The following is a 24,269-nucleotide window of genomic DNA, read 5'->3' on the forward strand; positions in this document are numbered from 1 at the left end:
TTGAGTTTGGGCTCTGAGGTATGGAAATATGTAATCTGCTCAGAGGAAGGCCATCAAGGCTGCTTCTAAGCCTATACCCTATATGCTGTTGGAAGGAGACCGAGGATGGCAGTATGCTGGGCGAGGTGGAAGCTGCACATCACCAACCCCAGAGCAGCCAAAGTGGTCAGACTGTCTCCTGCCAGCTGCTTCCAGACCTTTCCTATCACGAACCTGGCCACAAAGTTTTTTCTCTGGTTTCTCCTCTCCCTGTGTTTTCCTCCCCCTCCATGCACCAGCCTCTTCCTCACATCAAGCTGTGCCCAAATGAACTGCAACAAACCCTATCAAGCTGGAGACTAGTTTACACCAGCACTGAGGAGAAACCAACCTACTGTAAAGAAATGACCCAAATTAGGGGATTTTAGAGAGCTATTTAAATCCTCTTTATGTGCCCATGTGTTCTCATTGTTTATTTTTTTTCTTCCTCTTTCATAGAAATAGCTCCTACTTCCTCGCCCCACGTTAGTGGGGCAATTATATGACATTATCCCGATGCCAGGGGCTGTTTCCACTCTGCGGCCCACAAAGTCTAAAGGCCTTTCCATTGCTTTGTTCCCAAAAATCGCAAAGCCAGCAGCAACGGGGAACACAGCCAGATGAAAGTGCACCCATGTGGCAAAGGCTGACCACAAATGACAGGCTCATATCAACAGCCAGCCTGGAAAGACAGAGGGATGAATGCCTGTCCCCTGGTCTCCTCCTACTCCCCGAGTGACATTGGATATATGGGGAATGCGCTCAAAATCTGGAGAAAAAACGATGCTGCTGGAGCTGCATGGAAGGTGCTGGCGCTCAGGCACTGCTGAAGATGCTCAGTCTTCTTGCAGCAGCTTTAGTACATTTTTCTTCTCCCCTTTAATCTGGGCCTCTGGTGACATGCGCCCTTCCTTAGCTGCTGATCACTTCAAGATGTGAGAAGCTGGTCTGGAGTGAAAGAGGCGGCGAGGGGGGAAATTCGATCTTTGTCACCAAGGCCTGAGAATATGCAGTGAATAAGCAGCTTTGCAAGTCGAAGAAGTCTGGGAGTGATTTGCTCTTTTTTCACTGGACTTAAGATGTTTTTTCTTCCCAATTGGAAAAGATTTCAGACCGGATTTTGTACGGTTCTTTTCTTTCTAACAGCCTGAGAAGTGCACTGCCCTTCCCAGCTCTCGTTATAAATTATACCCAGAAATGAGCAGCTTCAACCCTGAGCTGTCTTCTTGCCCCATCTCTGTTTCCACAGTGTGCTGATGCTTCCCTAGTGCTAACTGAACAAAATTTACATCTCTTTTCCTAACTTCAAGGCTTTGGGAAGACTATAGCAGGCTGGTGGGAAAAAAGGTACACTTGTGTCATAGTTGCAGACTTGTATGTGCAGGGAGCAGAAAGGTTGCAGCAGAGAAATGCACTGAGTCACATGAAGTCCAGCTGCCGGTTCCCCAAATCCCAGTCCCTTCCCATTTGTGGTGGGGGAAATGCTGATGGCCTTGGTACAGCTTGGTCTCAAACCTCTTCAAGCACGGCCAGCGTTAGGGTCAGGTTTTGAATACCCAGAAACTCCCCCATTTCCTTCCCATGCCATCAGGAGACGTGTTCTGTTCACTCTTTATATTAATTGGCTCGTGTTGCGCATTGGTTTGGCGGGGGTCTTCTTCCTTTTCTCATCGTGGCTCGGTTTTGTCTCTGTCCCCTCCTTGCCTCCATGAAACCGAGAAGGAAGGGTGTTTTCAGCACACCATGCCCTTCCTAGCCTGCAGCACGGGGTCCGGGACCTGCTGCCCCCGGCAGCGGCGATGCCCCCACCTTCTCGGTGTGGGGCTCCGCAGGAAAGGGAGGCTGGGAGGAAAGGAGCCGTTCCTCCGAACGTGCAAGCACAGCCCTAAAACACCTTCCCGGAGATAAATCCAGTCCCACTGCGGAAAGAAGTTGTCCCTCCGCGGGCAACGGAAAGACAAGCTCTCCTTCTCCTAAGCAGCAGCGCTTGCACCACAGCACCCTACCGGGGCCAAGCCCGGGCACCTTTGCCACCTGCCGGGCCGCCCTTGCTGGGGCTTGTGGGACGGGACCGAAGCCCTGGAGCGCAGGGTACCGTGTCCCGGTGCTGCCCCGTCCCCGCCCCCGCCCCACGCCGAGGCTCCGCGGGCGGGAGGCGGGCCGGTGCCCTGCCGGGGCGGGCCGGGCCGGGGCGGGGCGGCCAGCGCGCCGGCGGCGCGCCGAGGCGCGGCGGAGCGGGGACGGGGACGGGGACGGGGACGGGGACGGGGACGGCGGCGGCGGCGGCGGCGGCGGCGGCGGCGATGGGCGGCGGGCGGTGGGCGCTGCTCTGGGCGCTGCTGGCGGCCCTGCGCCCGTCCCGCGGCGGAGCCGGTGAGTCTGCGGGGAAGGCGCCGGGCGGGGAGGAAGGGGGAGCCCGGAGGGGGGCTCCCGGGCTGGGGGCGTCCAGGACGGCCCGGGGATGGCAGGGCTGCTCCGGTGCCGGCGGCGGCCTCGGGGGTCCGGCGAGGGGTGTTCGTCCGGGGCATTCTACCTGCAAATGCTGCTTCGTTTCACCCTGCCAGCGGCCGGGGTGTTGCGTGGCCACCCCAGTGCCCCCCGCACCCCTCTCCTGCTCGCTGGGCCTGCAGACTAAAGCGAAGCTTAAATCCTGGGGGGGAAGCTCAGCAGTGATTTCGCTGAGGGTCTCTGACGGCAGCACCTCTCTGCCAGCCCCAGAGAGCGCGAGTTTTGCTGTTCTGGGACACAGCTCTGCCTCTGCTCTGCCTCTGTCCCACTTGTTGATGTGATGTGCCTCTGCTTGCTGGGGACGCTGCAACAGGCAGGGACCAAAAGCTGCCACAGATCAGCGGGTCTGCGATTTATCCCGTTAGCCGTGAGCCACCTGCGTACCGGTGTTGGGATAAGTCACCGGGAAACACCGCGGTTTGTGGCACAGGGCTGCGCTTTGTGGTGCTGTCAGTCTGCTGGCTTTTCAGCTCCACGTGCTTGGTTACCTGCAAAAAGAAATGCAAAGAGATAGACGTAGTTTTTGGACTTAAAGTGTGCCATCATCAGGGCTGCCCGACGTTTGGTGGCAGGCTGTGAGGTGCTGTGGGTTTGTTTGTAGCCCGTGCTCAGGGATGCTGGGTGGTCTCGGAGTCGGTGTGCACATGGGGTTTAGCAGGGAAGGCAGGAATGCCAGTGTTTGCTTTGGGCAAGGTGGACTCAAAAGTCTTGACTCTGTCACTGCGGGAATCTGCAGTGAGGGGGAGCTCACTGTGGATTTAACCAAGAATCCTGGACTGGTTTATACAAAAGGTATTTGAACCCTGAGAGTCTCTTTGGAAGTCAGGTGTGGCCCCAGGGGAAATTCAATTCTGACAGCTCCCAGGGGACGGTGAGGTAGGAAAACCTGCAGGCAGGGGCTCAGGACGGTGAGGTAGGAAAACCTGCAGGCAGGGGCTCTTCATTCCTCCTGCCCTGTCCGGGTGCAAAGATATACTCTGCAAGTGCCTGAGCAGAAAGCTGTTGTCAGCAGGTGAATTACTTCCAGTAATGGGAAATCCAGGGCTAGGGATGTAGGGAGCTTTTTGGCAGACCTGGGTGTTTTCTAATACCTTCCTCACTGGGACTGCAGCAGAACTACTTGCTGTTTCAGTTGCGGGGTGTGCAACTCCCTGCTTTGTTTTTTGTCCGTAATAAAGTATTTTGCCTCTAATAGTGGGCAGATTTTCTTGTTAAAACTTTATTCTCCAGGCTAGTAATGGAGAAGGGCATGCGGGACCTGCTGGGCTGCACAGGAAGATCTGTCTTTGCTAGCACTTTAGTTTTGCTGTGATCCCAGGTGTTTCAGGAGACCAGCACTGTGCTTGTAAGTGGATGTATTTCCATGCCAGCTTTTCCCTCAGGCCAAGCTGCGGTAAGCGAGGGGAGCTGCTCCAGCGTGGCAGGCACTCACGCAGGCATGCCTGCTTTCAGCTCGTTGGCTCTAGCGTGGGCTTTTAGAGCCAGCCTAAACAAATCGCTCTGGACACAGGTAAGGGGTGTCGTGCCACACTGGGCAGATCTCTTCAAAGACACGGTTAATATATCCACATCCCAAACAGCTGGGGATGGAAGGGGTACCCAAAGGCAGTGCTGGATATGAGAAATTCCTGTTGTCACATGAGTCAGAGAGGAAAGTATTTCATTCCTGGGCCAGCAAACACCTCTTTCCACTTCATCAGTGTAGAAGGCTAAGATCCTCTTTGCTCTTTGCCTTTAAACCTGAAGCAGCCTGGGGGAGCAGAAATCATCCCACAGCAGGCAGAGTGCCTGCCAAGGGCAGGGACCGCCAGCATGCATCCATGTCCTCCCTGGCCAGGGGTCCCTGCCGGGGGAGCTGCTCTGGCCAGAGCTGGAAAGCTTCGAAATGAAGCATGAAAACAGCTGTTTGAGATTGGATAGTGCCAGGCAGCGAGTGGCTCCAGCCTGGGTAACCTCTGGGAAGAGCAGGGGAGGGAAGGGGATTTGGGGTCGCTCGCTTGTTTGCATTTGGCAAATCTTTTTGGAGCTGCCTGTTTGAGAGCTGGTGACCCGGCCCGCAAGTAAATGGCAGTTGGCTGCGTTTTGCAGCAGTCACATGGCCTTTGTTTGTGTTGGGATGGTAAAGCTTAGGAAGCAGGTTGGAAAAGCTTAGGGTCTTTTTTTTTTTCTGAAAGGGAAACCCATTGTTTTGTGTGAGAGCCAGGGAGAGCCCTGTGCTTTCCTCTGCACCCCCAGACCGGGCAGAACTTAAAAACCCTTCTTAAATTTCTGTCTAGAAGTAACATTTCTTGAGGGTTAAAAATACTGAGCAATTTAGCAAAGGAATATATCCAGCCTCAAAATTAGGTTGTGTTTCTTGGCTCTCGGGAAAGCACACTAGGTTCATGCCTCATTACTCACAATAGTAATGACGTAGCTTTAAAAACTTGTTTGATGTTTGAGGACTAAGACCTGCCTGAAAACAAACTCAGCTGAACTCCAGTTAAATAAAAAGGTTGTGCTCTCTACCTGCGGTATTATCTTTTAAATTGTGAACAGTTTTTTATTCAGAAGAGGCAAATTAATTTAGTTGAAATTCCTGTCTGGCACAATGCCTTTGCTTGCTGAAAGCAGCAAGGGAGATTTACCGCTCTGCTTGGGATTTCTGTATGCCTGTGAAAGCCTCGGGAAGCTCGGAAAGGGTCTAGTAAAAGCATCTACTTGTGCTATATTCTCTATATCTTATCTCTTCAAAAATACACAGGTTGGTTTGGGGAGAATTGCTTTACATGGAGCTGCTCTTCATCTTGTTCGTGGCTGGGGTGGGAAGTGGTGGGAGGGAGGTGGAAAACACCGCTACAGCACTGGGTATGTTCGGTGATTTGTAGATGGGGGCACGAAGACCTCAGAAAGAGCTGGTAAATAGCCTTCCCTTGGGAAAAATGTCTGGGAAGGGACCCTGGGAGAACAACACTAAACAGCAGCCCGCTCCTACACACCGTCTGAAGGCATTTCTTCATCCATCTGCAGCTGTTTTCCCAAGAAAAGCAGCTCAGTGGAGGCACTTAGCTTAGCAAAAACATTTGTAGTTGACTCAGAGAGCATCTCCCTCTTCCAGAGCAGCTCACCCTGTCCTGGGAAAGAAGCAGCATTACCAGCAAACAGCCTAAAATCAGAGAAATCCCTGCTGGGGACTCTTTCTCTACCGCAGCTGAAAATTCTTGAGATGAGGCCCTGAAAGGGATTTAGTGGAGTAAAGTCCCAAATTCCTCCTGCCCAGGGATCCTTTTATATTCCAGTCCCGGGGGTGCGATGCAGCAGAAATAGCTCCTGCCTCTCCCCTGCTGAAAGAGAAGTGGCTGAGCACTTTCTTTAGCCTGAGCTGCTCCCATTTGTTTTAAAAAGGCTTTTTTTGGAGGTTCTGCTCGTACATAGTCAGTCTTGGGACAGCCCCCATCTACATGTTTCCTTCTTGGGGCTCTTACGAGAGGTCTCAGAGATTTTGAATTTTTGGAGCATCTGTAAATGAACTGCCTTTAATTATTAATTAAAGCAGTGGGGCTTTGCAGCGTTTTGGAGGGGGGCACTTGCTGCCTGGGGGTAACAAAACCAAGGTCTTCTCTTGCAGACGACGCTGACCGAAATCGAGGTCTAAGGCCATACCTGTCGGCAGAGTCCCACCGCCACGAGCGAAGTGTGGCCACTGTGGGTCACTGGCCTCACCGGAGCCCAGAGCAGCCCCAGGACGAGCCCTCAACCAGCTCTCTAGGACAGATTAAGTTTAACCCCACAGTGCAACACATCGTGATTAATGAGCACAAGGATGTCACGTTTAATTGCTCCATCAAAGTACCTCAGCTGCTGCTCAGGCCAGAGACCCCGGGCATTTCCTTGTGGAAGGATGGGAGGGAGCTGCACGTGCTGGACCGCATCGCTACCAGCCACTTCGAGATTGCCGACGAAGAGGAGGTGACAATGACTTCCACCTTCAGGTAACCGATGCCATCCTTCCTGGAGGAATGCCCTACACGTTGGCTCCTGGGGAGGGACGGGAGGCCGGGCAGCTTGCAGGGGCTTGGGACTGGAACTAGGATGGGCAGGTGCTGCCTACTCCCCAAAGCCTGGCTTTGCAAGCCTAGCTTCCGCTTGGTGTGTGCTGTGGGGTGGTTGGTACTGATTGAAACCCACACCCAGGCTGGCATTATTGCCATGTCCTCCTGCAGGAGCCGTGTGTGGGGCAAGGCTCCCTGCCAAAGCCCTGACCTGGTCTCCGTTCTCTCTGGCAGCATCCTTGCCGCCCAGCGCTCGGATAATGGCTCCTACGTCTGCAAACTCAATATCTCTGGCACTGAGGTGGTGTCAGATCCGATCTCGGTGCAGCTGGAAGGTGAGCTGGAGGAGGGCTAGGGCAGATGTGCTGGAGGTGTGGAGCATTGTGCCCTGGCTGAGTGACAGCCCTGGGCACTGTGATCTGGGAGCTGTGAGTTGTCCCCCAGAAACAGGGAGTCCTGGATGGGAAGGGGCTTGTTGCCGGAGATGGGCATAGCCCCTGGCAGGACAGTTTGGGATTGTTGATAGGGCTGTGTTGCTGAGCTCTCTGAATCTCTTGCTTCTCTGCTTGTGTCCATGCAGGGCTCCCACACTTCATTCGTCAGCCCGAGAAGCTGAATGTCACCAAGAACAGTCCCTTCAACCTCACATGCCAAGCCGTGGGCCCACCAGAGCCTGTGGAGATCTACTGGTTTCGCAACAACGTCCAAGTGAATGAAAAGCCCCACATCTCCCCGTCAGTCCTGACCGTGCCAGGTGAGCCCAGCAGTGTCCTTGACATGGCCAGCTGGGATACCTCTGTGTGGCTACCAGGAAGGGCAGAGTGGGAAGGTGTCTCCATGCCAGCCTGGTGCAGCACAGGGAGAAAAGTCCTTCATGTAACATAAAACCCATCACAGTTTTGCTGCAGAGGCAAAAGAGAGGAGGGATTTCTTGCTTTGCTCATGAGGAGAAGGCCACTAGCTAGTTAGCAGCCAGACTATAACTGACTCGTCTTGATGTCTAAAGGCAGGCTTTAAAAGGCAGCGAAAGCCGGAAGAAATGACTCATTGCTCTTGGATGTTCTTGCATCCGGCTGGCACATGCTAGGTCAGGTCACTTGAACAGTCCCCCTCCTGGCCCAGGAGCCCAGTCGTACTGAGAGGCACCACTGCTGGTGTGAGCAAATGCTCGGCATGTCCAGCGTGCCATGGCGAGCCCTCCACCTTGCAGCAGCAGCAAGCAGTGTGCCCAGGAGGGACAACCCTGCACCTCCAGTAAAAGTCCTTTCCGTGAGATGAAAATCATGAGCACTGTTACTGCCCAGGGTCATCTCACACAGGCCATGCCCACACCACAGGGGAAGCAAGCAGCCGTCTGCACTTGGGTATTTCCAGTGGCCCCCAAACCAGTCATTCTCCATTATCAGCTGGGAGATTTGAGCAATCTTCGAAAAGCAATAAGTCATCTGATTCAAGCCATGGTGGTGGACTCTTCTGCTTTCTGCCTTTCCCTTTTTGAACACAAAACAAATGCTTACTCAGGAGGTTGTGCAACGGTGCCGTAGAAATGTACTGTCCTGATGGCACTGACGGCATGCTCGTGCTTGCGGCATGGAAGGTGGGTGAGCTGGATCGCAGGGGTCGCCCCCAGACAGTCAGCGCAGAAATGCCACGAAGGGAAGCGATGAGTGCTAAATAGAAGGTCTTTTGTGTTGCTGGAAAAAAATAAAGCAACAGTGCAAGAAAGGAAGCCACAAGGGTTTTTGGTAAGCAGCAGGTGGAGAATTGGTGTGATTTGGGCGTTTTGTGCAGGTCCAGTGAACAGGCCCTTGTTTTTCCCTCTGCAGGTCTTAATGAAACAACACTGTTCAGCTGTGAGGCTCATAACAGTAAAGGGCTGACTGCATCCAACCCGGGGCAGGTCAACGTGAAAGGTAAGAGGGAAAGTGATGCTCACCTTACCTATTGAGTACATGTGTCCAAGAAGGAGCTGTCCTGGTCTCCACAATCCCAAGCACTCATTCTAGTGTTTTTAGGACTCCTGTACTTATTTTTCCTCATTTTAAAACTATTTAAAATCAAGTGGGATGCACATAGTAGAACAGTCACCCAGTGCGGTTCTGTCATCCCAGTATCACCGCTGTGGGAGGAAGCACCAAAAATCACATTTGAAAGCAGAACTGTCAGCCCCAGAGCAGGTTTCGGAAGGGCTGTATCACTCTTTTCCTTCCTTCACAACCAGGGTGGTGCTCGCAATTTTCCATAGGAAACGGTGGAAATTCTCTACATTCCTGACGGGACCCACTCTGGCAATGCAAGGAAGGTGTTCCCCGAAATATGTCATTGCCTCTAAGCAACCCACAGTGCTGTTTCAGCTCACAAATATAGATCATGATCAAAATAGTTCTGCAAATGACTTTTTTCTGCTTCCCTGTCTGGTGGTCTGAAACTTCCGTGGTACACTGATAAAGGATGCCATTGTGGCTGTAGCCAGGGCAGTACCTGGGGTTCACGCAGAGTTGGTTTGAGCCCCGGGAGCTGCCAGAGGGAAGCCAGACGTGCTACGTTTGTGCTTAGGCCTCCAGCTGACTGCCCTTGGCTTTTCCCTACAGGAATACCATCTGAACCCATCAGCATGCATGTCCTCAACAGAACGGCCCACAGTATCGTGATATCCTGGGTGCCGGGCTTTGATGCATTCTCTGCCTTGAACAGCTGCAGTGTCCAGGTAAGCATCCATAACTCCCCTTGCCCCTGCAACCTCCCCTCACATGGATACTCCAAGGCAGGTGGAAATCAGTGTTGTTTGGCATGAACTGCACAGATTTGACCATGCTATTGGTTTGGGCAAATTGAGTTGGACTTTTCCAGCGGCTTTAAAAGGGGAAGCTGGCACGCTGTCCCACCCGCACCCTGTGGTCCAGGTGGCTGGGGAATTTGTGGCAGCACAATGTTGTGGAGTCCAAGTTGGGCAGCAAGCAGTCCACAGGCACTGGGACCTGGGGTAGCCAGAGCACTGCCGAGGTGGACAGGAGGCTTGGAAGGAGCTGCTGGAGACCGACCAGCTTGGTGGTGTCTGCTTACAAAAAGCAGCTTTGCTCTGCCTGCTGTGCTGGGGGTTAGTTGGTGGAAGGTGTCCCACAGAGAGACTGACGCAGGGAGCGTGAAGCAGGCTTTTGTCCTGGAGGCGGGGTGGTCGAGTGGGGGGAGAAACAAGGGGTGATGGGAACAGGGAAGCCACCTGCCTGGAAGAGCACATCTGGGCTCATGCCTGTGAAGCATGCGGGAGTGAGCCACAGGAATCACTCTCCTCGAGCAAGACAGTCAGGTTGTCATGACTCTTCATGGGGAGATGCCCAGAACTGCTCCAGGTAGCTCTTTGGGAGACTTTGCAAGCCTTGAGTTGCTGCAGGCACATGCTTGTCCCTACTTTTACCGCCTGGTCAAACATTTCCCGACCAAGCAGCCTTCCCACTGGGGTTTGGAGGTGGAGCTTTGTACTGAGAAGGAGCTGAGAGGATGCCTGTCTCCTGGACAAGTCAGGGAATGCCAGCCCCAGGGTACAGCCCTGCAAGTAGTTTCCACCTGCTCTATCTGTTTGACTTCGCTGGGTTTCACAGTTCAAGCCCATTGCTTGCCCTCTTGTGGATATGTTTTTTATACTGGCTAACCTATACTCTGGCTGAGGTAACACGTGGAGAGAGGCGATGTTTGAAGCCAGGTAAAAGTGAAAGGATTTACAGGGAGGAAAGGTACCAGAGCTAATATTAGCATCCACTGCTGCCTTCCAGCTGGAGCTCAGGAAGTGGGGTGGAGAGCCAAGGAATTTCCTATGACTTAACGTTCATGGTCTGTCATTAGGAAATAGCCTTTTGAATTGGAAAACAAGACATGATTTCTGGCAAAAACACAGCTGTGACTAAGCCTTTTTGCTCCTGTCCCCTTTGATAATCCCCTCACTAGGGTAGCATGGCCCACCAACCAAGTGACTCATTTCGGAGCACGCTGGTGCTTAAAAGGGAAGCTGTTGCTGTCACACCTGCCAAGTTCAAACTAAGTTTGCAAAAAGCCCAATTTAAAAAAAAAATATATTAATTTGATGGACTCTCTCCAGAAGACAAATTGAGGGTTGAGATAGCCGAGCTGGGCCTCATGCTCAGGAGAACAGCCAGTCCCAGTGGTGCTTTCAAGAGTGGCTTGCATGTTCATCTGATCACTGTTCACCTCCCTGAAAGCATCTAGTGATGGCTTGGGAACCTTCTCAGCTTTATGAGGCTGAAGGCTATTCTCTTTCATTTTGGCTGGCAAATACTGCTGGTGTTGGTCCTGAGACTGTCCTGAGCATCCTGAGCTAGCCAGGGGAATACTCTAGTTGCTTAAGCAGAAGGACAGGTCTCCTGCCACCCCAAAACCATGCACAGAGGCTTTAGAGAGGACTGTATGACCTTCTGATTGTGGTTCATGCTGAAACACGTCCTGTGGATTGTCTTCCGAGTTAACTGTCTCGCTTGCGCTGGCGTCCCTCCTTCTTGCTCTTCCCTCTTTCCTTCCACCGTCCTGGCCCAGGACACTCTCATGGTGCTTCTCACGAAATGAGATGCTTTCCGGAGAACTGCAAGGGCTGGCTGTGGGCAGCTACATGGGTGCTCAATAGCCAGCCCTTTGGGGAGAGACCAATTTCTCTTTGTGTAAAAAGTGTGACTTGTTTTTAGTATGTTGAATTCATCCATGCTGCTAAATGTAATGATGGAGTCTGACGAGGTCTGTGATTAGTCCTGCAACATCTGATGGCAATAAGTCCTGCTGTCTAATGATGTGCTGCACAAGAAAGGACTTTGTTTGTGTGGGACTCGCTGCCTGGTAATGTTACTGGGTCCTCCTTCTGCTCCGTGCCACAAGAAAGAGCAAATCACCCCTCCCTCCTCCTTTCCGCAGTGATGGCGATTTCACACATCTCTGCCGTGTCCCCACAGCAACTCTTTCTTCTCTGCGTCTGTTGGAGTCCTCGCCCTGGGCCCTGTGAATGGCCTGCCATCAGCTTTCTGCTCAGCAGAGATGAGCCAGCATGCAGGAACAAGGCCCTGCCAGTGTTTGGAAGGAGGCAGGGCTCTGGATCCTGTTTACAGATGTAAAATTCCTGCCATGCATCTCACCCTGCAGGTTGCTGCTGACTAATCCCTGTTTGTGGACTGATTTTTCAATTAAGGTCAAGGAAGCTGTTCCACGAAGCAACGTCTCACTTCTGCTCTTCAACACCTCGGTGCCTCCCCACGTGTATCACATCCAGCAGCTGGGGCCCATGGCAGACTATAACATCCGCGTTTCCTGCAGGAATGAAGTCGGCTGGTCAGCATTTAGCCCCTGGATAACCGCCAGCACCACTGAGGGAGGTAGGAAATGAGTAGCGAAGACTGAGAATGGTTTCCCTGCCTCGGTCGCGCAGCTGTGCTTTGTGCAGGACTCTCTGGATGAGATGTTGGTCCAGAGTCATGGTTGCTTACGGGATGGGACATCTCGACTCTGTTGATTGGGGAAAGGAAATTTACCCACGGGCAGTCACCTGCTGGAAATGGTAAAGGCTGTAGGAAATACAGTGCGCTTTCTGAGTGAGCTACAGCTCATTTTCCAACAGCCTACCATGTCCTTGCACCCATCCACCTGGCTCCCCTCACCTTCTTTCTCTTTGATTCCTGCAGCTCCGACCACCCCACCACTGAATGTCACAGTGTCATTCAATGAATCCATCTCCTCTGTGGAGATCCGATGGGTGAAGCCACCCCTGGGGAAGATCCATGGGGAACTGCAGGGCTATCACATCTGGTACAGGTGGCAGAACTCCAAGGAGTTGGTAAGTCACGGGGGAATGGGGAAGAATGGCTAAAACCTAGAAAAAATCCCAGCAGGCATCAAGCAGGGATGTCCAGTTTGGTCTTGGTGCTTCCGTATATTCTTTCTGAGCTTATTTGTCTGCTGTCTTGTGCTTTCATCTGGGCTTTTTTAATACAAGTAGTCTCTCTCTCGTGTGTTTATGTAACTCATGGTAATGCCCTAAGTCTTTAATATTGTGACTAAGCAGTTCTGCATGAAGGAGACAAGAGGTGTGCTACCATGGCTCCTACTCTCTAAACTAGAATTGAGATGCTCTTCCCGGTGTTGACAATCTTTGGTATGGCCTTTGGAGCGGCAGTCAAGGTTTGGCAGCATCTCTTGGCACTTTCAGCAATGGAGTCAATCATAAGGTGTTTGGGAGAATTCGTTCCCTGGGTTTTGAGTCGTTCCTTACTCAGATGGGATTTATTCCATGCATTAACTCATCTGCAAAGCCATGGCACAGAGTTTCATAACTCAAGGAACATTTTGGGGCTGAGGGCCTGTCCATGAGCATATGAAGTCATCTGGCGCAACGTTGCTTGCCTTTCCCAGGATTTGGGAAGTAGTCTTCAGGAATTTGCTAGGGCGAGGTTGGCCTGACCTCTCGGGCAGTCCTGGCACATCTCAGCTACTGGGCAAAAGAGCATCCCGTCCAGCCTCTGCCAGTGGTCAGGGAGCCTCTGGATAATTGCGCAGATGTATCCAGCTGTCGCCTCTGCACTGTGGTTTGGTCTTCCTCTGTCCCAGGCTGAAAGCACAGAGAGGCACTGACAGCCTGAATCCGATGTGGAAAAAGTGACTCACACCCTATTTTTTGCAGGATGCTGCATTTTCTGTTCTCCTTTTGCGCCTCTGAAGAAGAGCATGTATAGATCCAGACCGAGTGAAGTCAGGGAAACAATATTATGGTCTTGTGACTAGCATGGAAAAAAAAAAATGCTGACATATTTGTTGTCTCTCAAGCAGAAAGCAAAAAACAGGACTTGCCCTTTAAACCCTGGGAGATTGTCTTTTTTTGTTGTTTTTTTTTATAAATTTCCCCAGTCAAATGCTTATGGGGTGAAATTTCTGCTTGGGTTCCTGGTCAATAACTGGTCTCATTAATGCTGGCTTTCAGGAGGCTCAAAAAAACCCCTCTAGTGGGGAATGAGCTCAGGAGGGAGGTAGCTGTGCAAGGGACCCTGGCTCCTTGCAGACCGAAGGAAGCAGTTGTGTTTGTTGCTGATTTGTTTTGTTAGCCTCCAGGTTATATGGAAGGCAAAAATACATGTCAGAGCCAGCCAAAGGCAGGGGCCAGCACGCCTTTTCATAAGGGCTGTTGCAGAATTAAGAGGCACGGGAACAGCTTGAGCCTGTGCCGTAACCTTTCTGCAGAGCACCATGGGCTGGTGCAGTGCCCTGTTCCCCCATGTACCCCCAAGGGTCCCCTGAGCTGATGGACAGACAGTCTGAAGCAGAAGAGCAACGTGCTTTCTGTCAAGTGGAGCTCTGATTTCTCAGAAATAAAGTCTCTGAGTTTTGGTCCTGGGCAGGCTAAATATGAAATACCCCAAAATAACCATCTGTTTAACAACCCCAGCACGATAAAGGCTGAGGGTGTGGGGGGGTGTCCTGTATTTCTGTGTCAGCAGGGCCACCTGCAGGCCTCCTTTTCTCCACAACCAGCTTGAAAACTATTTTAAAAACTTCAAAAAAGTTGCTTTATTTTATTCTTAAACCAGCAGTACTTGTTTGACCCAAGGCTGCCGGAGCTAAGACGTGAAGAAATTCCTCAACTACCGCAAGACTCTTAAAAAAACATTAACTTTGGCAGTTCTGTCCTGCCAGAATGACTGTCTGCTTTGCCAGTGTGCTCATGCTCTCCACGGTCTGTTTGATATCAGTTGGGCTCTGTCCTCAGATGACACAGCAGTGCCATCTGCGATATGAAAGGATCCCGGTGCATTTTTAAGTTGGCAGTGGGGACAAGATCTCGTGTGCGTTTCCGACGAAGGATGGCATGAACATGAGGTGGGAGGAAAGCAGGAGTGTGGGAGCGGAGGCAGCAGCGGGTATCAGCTCACGCCGCTGCCCGGTGGTGCAGACACGCTCCTGGGGTTGGGGCGTGTTTCACATCCAGTTCTGTGGTTTTTTTATGACTACGAACAGAAACCGGTTCCCTCTGAGGAGCTCCAATTTCCTCCTCCTTGCCCACCGATTCCCTTCGGCTGCTGCTTTTGCTCGTCCATGTGATGTTCAGCTAGGGTAAGGAGCTGGGCTCTGCTGGCCACAGCAGCCCACCAGATGTTTTGGGTACCGCTGGCCAGCTGTTTTGCAGCTGGGGGTCGGCAGGGAGCAGCAGCAGGTGCTTTCTCAGTTGAAGGAGTCCAGGAAACAACAGGGAATTTGCAGGAAAAGACTCACTTGTTTTTTTACCAAGGAGAAAGGTCTGTGCCATGGAGCATGCTGTCTCCTGCCATGTTACCAGGCAAGGAAACACGCCCTTAAAAATGGAAATATTATTAGCTTGACAGAAAAACCACAGTCAGAAAATATCTGCCCTAAGATCTGCTTTCTGTGGCTGGGCACTTGAACGATCAAGCCAGGAGTGCTGCAGCTGGAAGCAGTCAGAGATGCTCTGCAGAGGAGCGGCAGTGGCGAGTGCCGAGGCTCTGTGGGTGCTGAGCGGCACGAGCCGTGGGCATCCCTGGCCGGCAGTGAAGAGGGGCATGAACCTCCACTGGCCAAGCCGACTGCAACGAAGGCTAGGGGTCAAAATCCATGTTACTGCCAGTGCATGAAATGCCTTTCCCCCTCCCTTGTGAGATCGCTTTCCTGCCTCTTTTCTGGCTCAGGCTGCTGGTCCTGCTGCTGTTGACAAGCAAAGAGCAACAGTGGCATGAGGTTTGAATGGGAAACGCTGCTCAGCCCCTTTCCAGATCCCATCTGGCGCTTGCAGGCAGGGCTATTATTCTCCGTAAATAGTTTGGTGCTGCATTTCCTCTGGGCTTGTGAAAGCAAAGCAACGCAGAAGTTTGAGGAGACAATTCTCAATAAATCTCCGGGTTTCCCTCCTGCTGTAGGGATGGGCTGCTGTCTCCCCCAGCCCAGGCTTTTCTTCCCTTCCTCTCTCCAGCAGAACATCTCCACTGAAGCCCAGCCGAACACCAGCATGGCCATCCTGCCCGTGGTGGCCACCAATGCCACCTGCTTTGTCCGTGTGGCTGCCATCACCAAAGGGGGAGTGGGACCTTTCAGCAGCCCGGTGGAGGTCTTCATCCCTGGCAGCGGTAAGGAGATGGCCATCCCTGCCAGTGCAGCGTGGGTGGAGGGGAGGATGATGGGGAAGCACACTCTCCTTGCCTGGCCAAGGCCATTTGGCATCTTTCCATCCTCCTTCAGACACTTTCCCGGTCGGCCAGGCTATCGGGGGCTGGGACCTTCAGCATGCTTTGGTGGCCAGGAGAGACTTGCTCTCCACATGCAGCCTTGGTCCTCATGCCCTCTTCTCCTGTGTAACCCTTTGGGCTTTAGTGGGTTTGGTTTCAGCCCCTGGGAAATCCTCCCCCAATCCCTGGGTGCTGCAGGCTGACTCTTTTACCAGCTCCATTAATGGGATATCTTCTTAGGATTAATAACCTCAGCTCCCTCTTCGACTCCAGCATCTGGGAATGCGGACTCCTTTATTGTAGCCCTGGGCTTTATCTGCGGGACGATTGCTGTCGGGCTGATCCTCTGCTTGTCCGTGGTCATCCAGAAAAGATGTGTGGAAACAAAATACGGGTAAGCTGAAGGGAAAACAGCTTGCAGATGTGCCCCGAGCTGAGCAGGTCACAGGTGCGTGGGGCACGGGCAGGCGGGGCGGATGGCCAGCAGCCCATGCTGGAGATTGGGACAAGATTTCTGTCTCCAGTACTGATGTCGTTGCCACAGATGGCATTTTTTTATGCCCGTGGTGAGGGACTAAGTGTATTTTTACTGCAGTGACGGTACTTCCCCTCCCTTCCTTAGCCCAGCAGTTCACCTTCCACTCACTATTCCTATTTTTAAGGGGAAGTAAGCTTGTGCAACTTGGTATGGGAGGGTGGCCTCAGCATTTTGACACAGAGGTGAGAGAGCAGAGATGTACAATATCCTGTGGCCTAGAGAAACCCCTCCTGCCTCGTCACATGCCAGATCTGTCTTGGTCCCATGGCTAAGCGTGGCACCAGCCCCGCCAAGCAGAGAGACTGCCACTGGACTGCATAAGTGGTGTTTTAATAATGCAGACAAAGGGCTGTTTTCTGCTACAACAAGCCAACGCTACTCACTCACCCTTGTGACTTTCTAAGTGGCATTTAACTGCCCTGTGCTACTGGTTTTGTTAAACAACTGTGCTGCTAGCAGCTTCTCTTATAAGCGCTATCACTTGGGTGGCTGCTGCCAAACTGGAAATGTGATATAATTGACTACTTTGGAAGAGCATCTTTTCAGTAAGGGAGTTTCTTGAGCTGGTGAAGGAATCCCACCTACTCTCATCTCCCATGGCACCACCCCCATCCCAGTTTGGAAACTGGTAGTATGTAAGGATGCCTTTCCTAACTGGTGTAGCATTGTTGCTCTTTCCTTGTGGTGCTAGCTTCCTGGGAGCTCTTGAGCATCTGCTATGTTTTTGTTCCCTAGAGCTGGACCTCTGCATGGCCCTGTACCAGAGAGGTCGCACAGCATCTGCCAGCAGCATGCCCATCACCACCCTTTTGGGGCCATGGTGTGAAGCTCCCTTTAGTTTCTTTTTGACTAACCAATGGGGGTTGCACATGCTAATAGAGAGCATTGACAGGCTGGAGTTGTGCATCGGGCCAGAGATCGCTTTAGGAGGTGGTAGATCTGGGCACCATATTCCTACTGGTACAGACTGCTCTTTGAGTAGGAAATGAGTATCCCATTTCCTCCCCAAAAAACCTCTGTGACTCACTCCTTGACAGATCAGCCTTGTTTATCAAGTGACTGTTTTGCTCGGACGTTGTAAGCAATGGCACTGATCCAGTAGGAGGGAAATGAAAAAGATTAGGGTGAATGTACATTTCCTCCTTTACTACTGATACCCCCAGTAGCACTGTGGTTGCCTGCCCCTGCAGCGGCGGTTCCTTCATTGGAGGAGAGTCAGCCGCACGTGGCCCAGCAGCGTCTGTTTCTGTCCCGCCAGGAACGCTTTCAGCAGTAATGACTTGGAGCTGGCAGTGAACTACACAGCCAAGAAGTCCTACTGCCGGAGAGCCGTTGAACTTACATGTAAGTATATTTTTTTAATCCCTCTGCAAGGAGGTTGATGGGGATATCGCAGCAGCAATATGTCTGCAGGTTGGAGGTGACCTGAGCTCCTGTTCCCCTCTCCCACAGTGGGCAGCCTGGGAGTCAGCAGCGAGCTCCAGCAGAAGCTGCAGGATGTTGTCGTGGACAGAAATGCCCTCAGCCTGGGGAAGGTCCTGGGAGAGGGTGAGTGTTGGGGCTGGAGAGCTGGGGATGGACATACAGGGCAGGGACTGCCACTGTTACCTGCATCATCCCCCAGCTCCAGGCCCAGGGGATGTGGGGGAGATGGTGGGTCAAGATGACCAAGTGCCAGGACCCCTGGGTTCATGTCCTCCTTCTGCCACTGGTGAGACATAAGCCTCCCCTGTAGCCTTTAGGGGACGAGGTCTCCGTCTTAGAGCACTTCAGGTATTCGAGGATGTAGTGGTGTCCTGAAGGGTGGTGCTTTGGGCTGTGGATAAAGTGTTTGCTTCTTTCACATGGTGCAGGGGAGTTCGGGTCAGTGATGGAGGGGCATCTCAGCCAGCCCGAAGGCACCCCACAGAAGGTGGCTGTGAAGACCATGAAGCGTAAGTCATCACCCTGGCCTCACAGAACTTGACGTTATTTGTTCTAGTGGGTGCTGGCGTTCCTGCTACCCATCTGAGGTGCTCTCTCTGCACCCTGGCACCATTTTGTGGGGATGCTGGCCTCTCTGCCACAGCTCCTGGTGCCAGTCAGGAAGGGGCACTCATGTCAGACAGCCAAGGGTGGCAGAGACATGCTGGTGGTGCCTTCCCCCTGACCCATGCAGGAGCTGTGCTGTGAAGGGAGATGGCAGCAGTGATTTGGGGTGTTAAAGTTCTTGAGCTTTTAAACCTCCTCCTTTTTCTCTGTTTCCCAGTGGATAACTTTTCCCAAAGGGAGATAGAAGAGTTCCTCAGTGAAGCAGCATGCATGAAGGACTTCGACCATCCCAATGTCATCAAGCTCCTAGGTATGGGCTGTTACTCCTTGCACTCCAGTTGGGATTTGGGCTGGGGAGCCGGACTGGGGAGTGCTCAGGTCCCGCACAGATGTCTGGGGGGGGAGTGTGATGCCTTTGCACACAGGGCTGTGCAACCTGTCTGTGTTTTCCAGGTGTGTGCATCGAGCTGAGCAACCAGCAGGTCCCCAAGCCTATGGTGATTCTCCCATTCATGAAATACGGTGACCTGCACAGCTTCCTGCTTCGCTCACGGCTGGAGATGGCCCCCCAGGTAATGAGCACGGGGAGCGGAGGGCCCCAAGTCTGCAAGGAGCAAGGCGGGACTATGCCTCTTTTGGGGACAAATCTGCCTTTGTTTTTTGAGAACATAAGAGGACTTGGTTGTAGTCCTGCTTCCTGCCTTTGTCAGGTGGCAGTGGTGGGATCCAGCTCCACAAAAGCTTGTGAGACTCTTGTCTTCCCTTCTCCAGGCCCTCTATCTCAGCCCCTCTTTGTACACCATCTCCTCCAGCTCTGTCTTAGTGGTCTCCTGTGGGCTTGCTCCAACATGTCTTTCTCCTACTGAGGAGCCCCAAATGGGACACAGCACCCAGATGTGGCCTCACCAGTGCCACATTAAGCGGAAGAATGGTTTCTCTTGACCTGCTGACGGTGCTCTTGCTAGTGCAGCGTGCTACAAGGCTGGCCTTTGTTGGCACAAACACGCACTGCTCTATAACCATGGTCAACTTGCTCTATACCAGGGTCCTTTTCTGCTGAGCTGTTTTCTAGCTGAAAATACATGATCTGAAGGCAGCCAGTGGGAAAGGCAAGAAGGAAGCAATGTCTAGTTGCAGGCTGCACTCCAGAGATGTGGAAGGAGGAGACGGGGATGGGAAATGTATCCACTGCTACAGCAAACCACAGCGAGATGTGGTTTGCTGTGACGGGCTCTTCTGGCCAGCAGCACAGCCTGTCAGACAGTGCCTGGGGTTATTGCTAAAAGAACTGTCCCCGCATCTGCAGCTCCTGCAGGCTTGTGATTCAATAAGTCTTACAGTCTGAGGGCCTTAGCCCAACAGGGATGAGAGGAGCCACAGTGGCCACTGCTGTGGGCTTCTGGTGCTCTCCAAGGCCAGTGAGACCACTAGGATGTCAGCCGGCAGCCCTGGACAGGGAAGCCTTTCAGATCAAACCAAACATGCTTCCCAAAGGGCTTCCACTGTCTAACCCGCACCTTCCCTTCCCAGTTTGTGCCCCTGCAGACACTGGTGAAGTTCATGGTCGATATCGCCCTGGGCATGGAGTATCTGAGCAGTCGGCACTTTCTCCACAGGGATTTGGCGGCTCGAAACTGCATGTGAGTTTGTTTCCCTCTGCTTCATCCTGGATAGATAAGCACCAGTGGAAGCCCTGTGGTTTACAGCATGACTGCACTTCCTTCAATAAAACCTCCCTTGGTCTTGAGAGACATGGGAAAAGAGCTCAGCCTCAGGTTTCTGCTTCAGAATTTGGCACATCAAACCTTTCTATCTTGCCATCCCTGTTTCTGCCTGACAGGTTACGGGATGATATGACGGTGTGCGTGGCAGATTTTGGTTTGTCGAAGAAGATTTACAGTGGTGATTACTACCGTCAGGGCCGAATAGCAAAAATGCCAGTGAAGTGGATTGCCATCGAGTCCCTGGCTGACCGCGTCTACACCACCAAGAGCGATGTGGTAGGTGCACATGGCTGGGCAGCCAGGCGGCAGGAGGCGAGAGATGGGGACTGATCCCTGGATTGAGTCGTCCACCCTTGCCGCACTTTGTTACGGTTGTTCTTGTACCCTGGAAGTGCAAAGCCAGACAAGCAGGAGGCTGTTGGTAACGGGACGCACTGACCTTTCGCTGCCTGCCCAGCCTCCTGGAATAGGTTTATTGAGTGGGCCGCTCGCCTCTTCTGTGGCATTGCTTATTATTACCAATTTTGGGGAGGGCAGGACTGGAGCGACAACTCTTAGCATTGTGTGAGGGCCCAGTGGATGCTTGGCAGTGACCTTTCCCCATGAAAAGATTCATTCATTCCTCTTGGAAATGTCCTTTCAGCGTGCTTTCCCTTTGTCCTCGCAGTGGGCATTTGGCGTTACCATGTGGGAGATAGTGACCCGAGGGATGACGCCCTACCCAGGAGTGCAGAACCACGAGATCTACGAGTACCTCTTCCACGGGCAGCGCCTGAAGAAGCCCGAGGACTGCCTGGATGAGCTGTGAGTATTGTAACCCTGTTTCTGGGCTGTAGCGCAGCCTGTTTGCTCTCTGTCTGCCTGCAGATGACCTGTGTATCGCTTGCCCTTAGCTGAGGTGGTTTCTGTGGGGTGCTACTCTTTGTGCTTTGTGGCTCTCAGTTGCTGATGTCCTTTCTTTAAGGACACAACTACTTGTGCTGTGGATTTGTGGCTTAGCACTAAATTTGGCCAAAAGCCTGCAAAGCTGTGCATCACAGAGCAATTAAAGACCGTTCCGGCATGCCTGTGCTCCCACCTGCTGCAAACCGGCCTCTCCAAGTGGAGTAAGACGGGTCTGTACTGGAGAGGGAGGAGTCACCTTCTGCTTCACCCCCTCCATTTCTCCCACAGCCCTCAGAAACAACAGTTATTAAAGACTGGATTTTTAAAAAAATGGCAAGGATTTAACCTTTTCTTCCTTGTGGGGTTGACAAGCGGGGAGCTTACAAGAACGCACATGCAGGTTAGCTCTCAGAGGAAAGCTGTCTGGAATGGTGTGGGTCAAATTTTAAATAAAAGTAGCACAAAACCAAAAACTTCAAAACCCTTAATATTTGCATGATCTCCCAAGTTTTGACGTGCCACATGAAAGCCAGATCCCAGAGCAGCGTATCACCCAGGGATGAAAAAGCATCTTCTTAACTCCAGGCAAACAGGTGCACAGAAATCCCAACAAATATCCCAGGAGAAAGCGATGTGCTTGCAGGGCTGGCACAGAGGGCTGAGGAGCTGGGCTGTTGGGAGCCGGCTATGTGAGGTGGGTGGGAAGCACCAAGGTCACCTCGCTGGTCCTGCAGGGACAGGAGCAGTGCCCTCTGCAGTTCATGGTGGAGGAATCAGACTTTTTAGGGTTTTTTGTTTTTATTTTGGTTTTTTTTTAATTAAGATAGTTTTGGCCAGAAAGTCTTGGCTGGTCATGATCTCTGCCCCAGAAAACTCCCTCTAGTTACCCGGGACTCCTCAGTGCCTAAAATCTATGAATCTGGAAAGGGAAAATGTGGAAACCTCAAAACTTCGCATTTCTGAGCAGCTCAGCAAGGGTTTTTCTCCTGTTTTCTTCCTGAGTTTTTCTCTGGTGCCATTACAGCCAAAAATGTTTAATCCCCCCATGGCTCGGAGTCACACAACGGTTCCTACAAGGCCCCTCTCCAACGCCTGTCCCTGAAGGAAGTGGCAAAGAAACCTTTTATGGGAACTAGCCTGCTAGAGGGCAGGGGAGGCAGCATGTGCCCAGCAGTGACGTGCTTGCAGGGAGGTGCTGGGAGTTCCCAGTGTGCCCTGACATCCAGCCTGGGAACAGGCACCTGCAGGAAGGACAAGAGAAGGACTCGGTGTCCTGGGAGCAGAACTGGGATGTTCCCCCAGGGAGCAGATCACAGGGCTGCAGCTGGCTGCCTCTGCCTGACCCTCAGCGAGTGCCAGGCACCAGAAAAGACTTCCAACAGCAGCTTGAGCTGATCAATCCCTGCCGTTGGGCAAACAGCCTAAGCGGGGGGAGTTGTTTTTGCTTTGTTTCAATGCAAAGCGGCTCAGGGCTTACCCAGTGGAGAGAAGCAGGGAATTAACCCCCATACATCCCCTAGCCCAGTGCCTGGCAACATCCTCTGCAATAACCATGCTCGTCACCTGATTTACAGGTATGAAATAATGTCTGCGTGCTGGAGAGCCAACCCCACCACCCGCCCGACATTCTCGCAGCTGAAGGTCCATCTGGAGAAGCTGCTGGAAAACCTGCCCACAGTCAGGGGATCCGGAGACATCATCTACATCAACACCAGCCTGCCCGAGGAGAGCCCAGACTCCACCCAGGATTCAGGCTTCCCCCAAGTGGACTCTGATCTGGACCCCGGGGACGTTGCCGAGCCCTGCTCCCCCCGAGCAGAGAAGGCACTGGTGGCTGTGGATGTCCACCACAATGAACAATGGGGGACGAGGTACGTCCTGGAGGAGCAGCTTGGCGGCCCTGCAGAGGAGGCCTACGTCCCGCTGCTGCCCAAGAGGGTGGCCGGCGAGGGCTCAGAGTGGACCCAGGCCAGCACCTTGCCCGCCGGCAGCTCACTTGCGCCGGAGCTGCCTTGCGCCGATAGCTGCACGGAGGACTCCAAAGTGCTGCTGGGAAAGGGGGAGCCTGCGCAGAGTGGGGTGTAAAAGGGCTCAGAGAAAAGGACAGAGAGGGTATATTTTAATAAACAGTCGTCTCTTTTATTTCTTCCTGCATGATGGTCATGGCGGAGTCTGGCTCTTCCCCATAGCTCTTTCCTGGGCTGAAGTCAGGGTGGTTTGTAATTAAATGCTAAAAAAATTAGTTTTTCTGTTGTGGGAGGCTTTGGTATTTGAGCTCCCCACGGCTCACAGGTAAGGGGCAGCCCCTGACCTCCCCAGGGGTGACAGAGCGTGGCTGGGGTGGACGGTGCCAAGGTGTGTGGGCACAGGTGAGCTCCCGCTATGGCACCCCATGTGGTGATGGCCTCCCGCCATCCAGGCTGCACCAGCACCAAATGGCGAGGGTGCAGCCAGCCTCGCGTAGCTTTTGTTCCCCCCGCTTTTTCACCATTTGTTGTGGCTTTTGCAATGGGCAGCCCTATGGCTAGTCTGGGCTCCTGCCACACAGCCTGCTGGGGGATTTCATGCTGCGAGACATCCCTCTCGAAAATCACAAGCAGAGCCCCACCAGGAACAGCGGGTGCTTCGAAATCCCCTTCTCCCAGACAGCAGCGATTCCATCTGTCCCGGGCGTGCGCCGAGAAAACCGTCGGTCCTGCTGCAACGATGGGGAAACGAGTCGGTAAGGGGGGTCCCGGGAGGGATAAACCACCCTGCCATGGCCTGACCCTTCCCAGCTGTCCCTTCTCCGTTTGGGGGGGGGGGGCAATTTCTGCTCTTTCCATAGCAGGAGCTGCTCTACAGCAACCGGCAGCCCGGCCGTGCCCAGCAGGTGGAGCCGGGACCCCGCGCACCGCCCGGCTGCCTCTCGCCTCTCCTGCGGGGGTCCCGGGGCCGGGGAGGGAGGGGTGTCGGGGCTGGGGAAGGGGGTCCCAGCCCAGGCGGAGCGGGGGGCTGGCGGTGAGTGCCTGCACGGTGCTCGCTCGTTCCGGTAGCGGCAGAAACAGCTTTTCTGCACCCCCCCCCCCCCCCCCAAAAAAACAACCCACCGCAGGAGAGCATCGTGCCGGGGGTGTCGAGCGCTTGCTTTGCGGGGGGGCTGTGCAGAGCGGTAATGCGCGTAGCCTGGGGGCTGCTGGAACGGGGACAGAGCTCTGAGAGGTGTCCCAAGGGGCTGGATGCGGCGGCGGCGGCCGGGGTGGCCGCAGCATCACCCCCCCCTCCCCGGAAAAGGCCGGCGCCGGGGCGGGGGGTCCCCGCAAGCCCCGGGGCGGGA

The 24,269-nt window shown here is 53.3% G+C and overlaps 1 protein-coding gene across 3 annotated transcripts; it reads left to right on the plus strand.

The window, feature by feature from the left end:
* Nucleotides 1-2,285: 2,285 nt before the first annotated feature.
* On the plus strand, nucleotides 2,286-23,095 carry MERTK (MER proto-oncogene, tyrosine kinase). Of its 3 annotated transcripts, none has more exons than XM_069787749.1 (19): nucleotides 2,286-2,391; nucleotides 6,134-6,497; nucleotides 6,792-6,892; nucleotides 7,138-7,311; nucleotides 8,384-8,470; nucleotides 9,149-9,264; nucleotides 11,743-11,926; nucleotides 12,233-12,384; nucleotides 15,523-15,676; nucleotides 16,016-16,169; nucleotides 17,572-17,657; nucleotides 17,766-17,861; nucleotides 18,167-18,247; nucleotides 18,562-18,654; nucleotides 18,798-18,916; nucleotides 19,875-19,984; nucleotides 20,185-20,344; nucleotides 20,736-20,872; nucleotides 22,528-23,095. In XM_069787749.1, exons 1-19 carry the CDS (start codon nucleotides 2,322-2,324, stop codon nucleotides 23,036-23,038), a joined length of 2,949 nt encoding a protein of 982 aa, XP_069643850.1. In that variant the 5' UTR covers nucleotides 2,286-2,321; the 3' UTR covers nucleotides 23,039-23,095. The 3 variants fall into 3 exon arrangements, with proteins under 3 accessions (XP_069643850.1, XP_069643852.1, XP_069643851.1); XM_069787751.1 differs by having other exon boundaries at nucleotides 16,049-16,169; XM_069787750.1 differs by having other exon boundaries at nucleotides 15,526-15,676.
* Nucleotides 23,096-24,269: the final 1,174 nt, after the last annotated feature.

This window comes from Haliaeetus albicilla, chromosome 7 (genome assembly GCF_947461875.1).
Source record: "Haliaeetus albicilla chromosome 7, bHalAlb1.1, whole genome shotgun sequence".
Taxonomy (NCBI): domain Eukaryota; kingdom Metazoa; phylum Chordata; class Aves; order Accipitriformes; family Accipitridae; genus Haliaeetus; species Haliaeetus albicilla.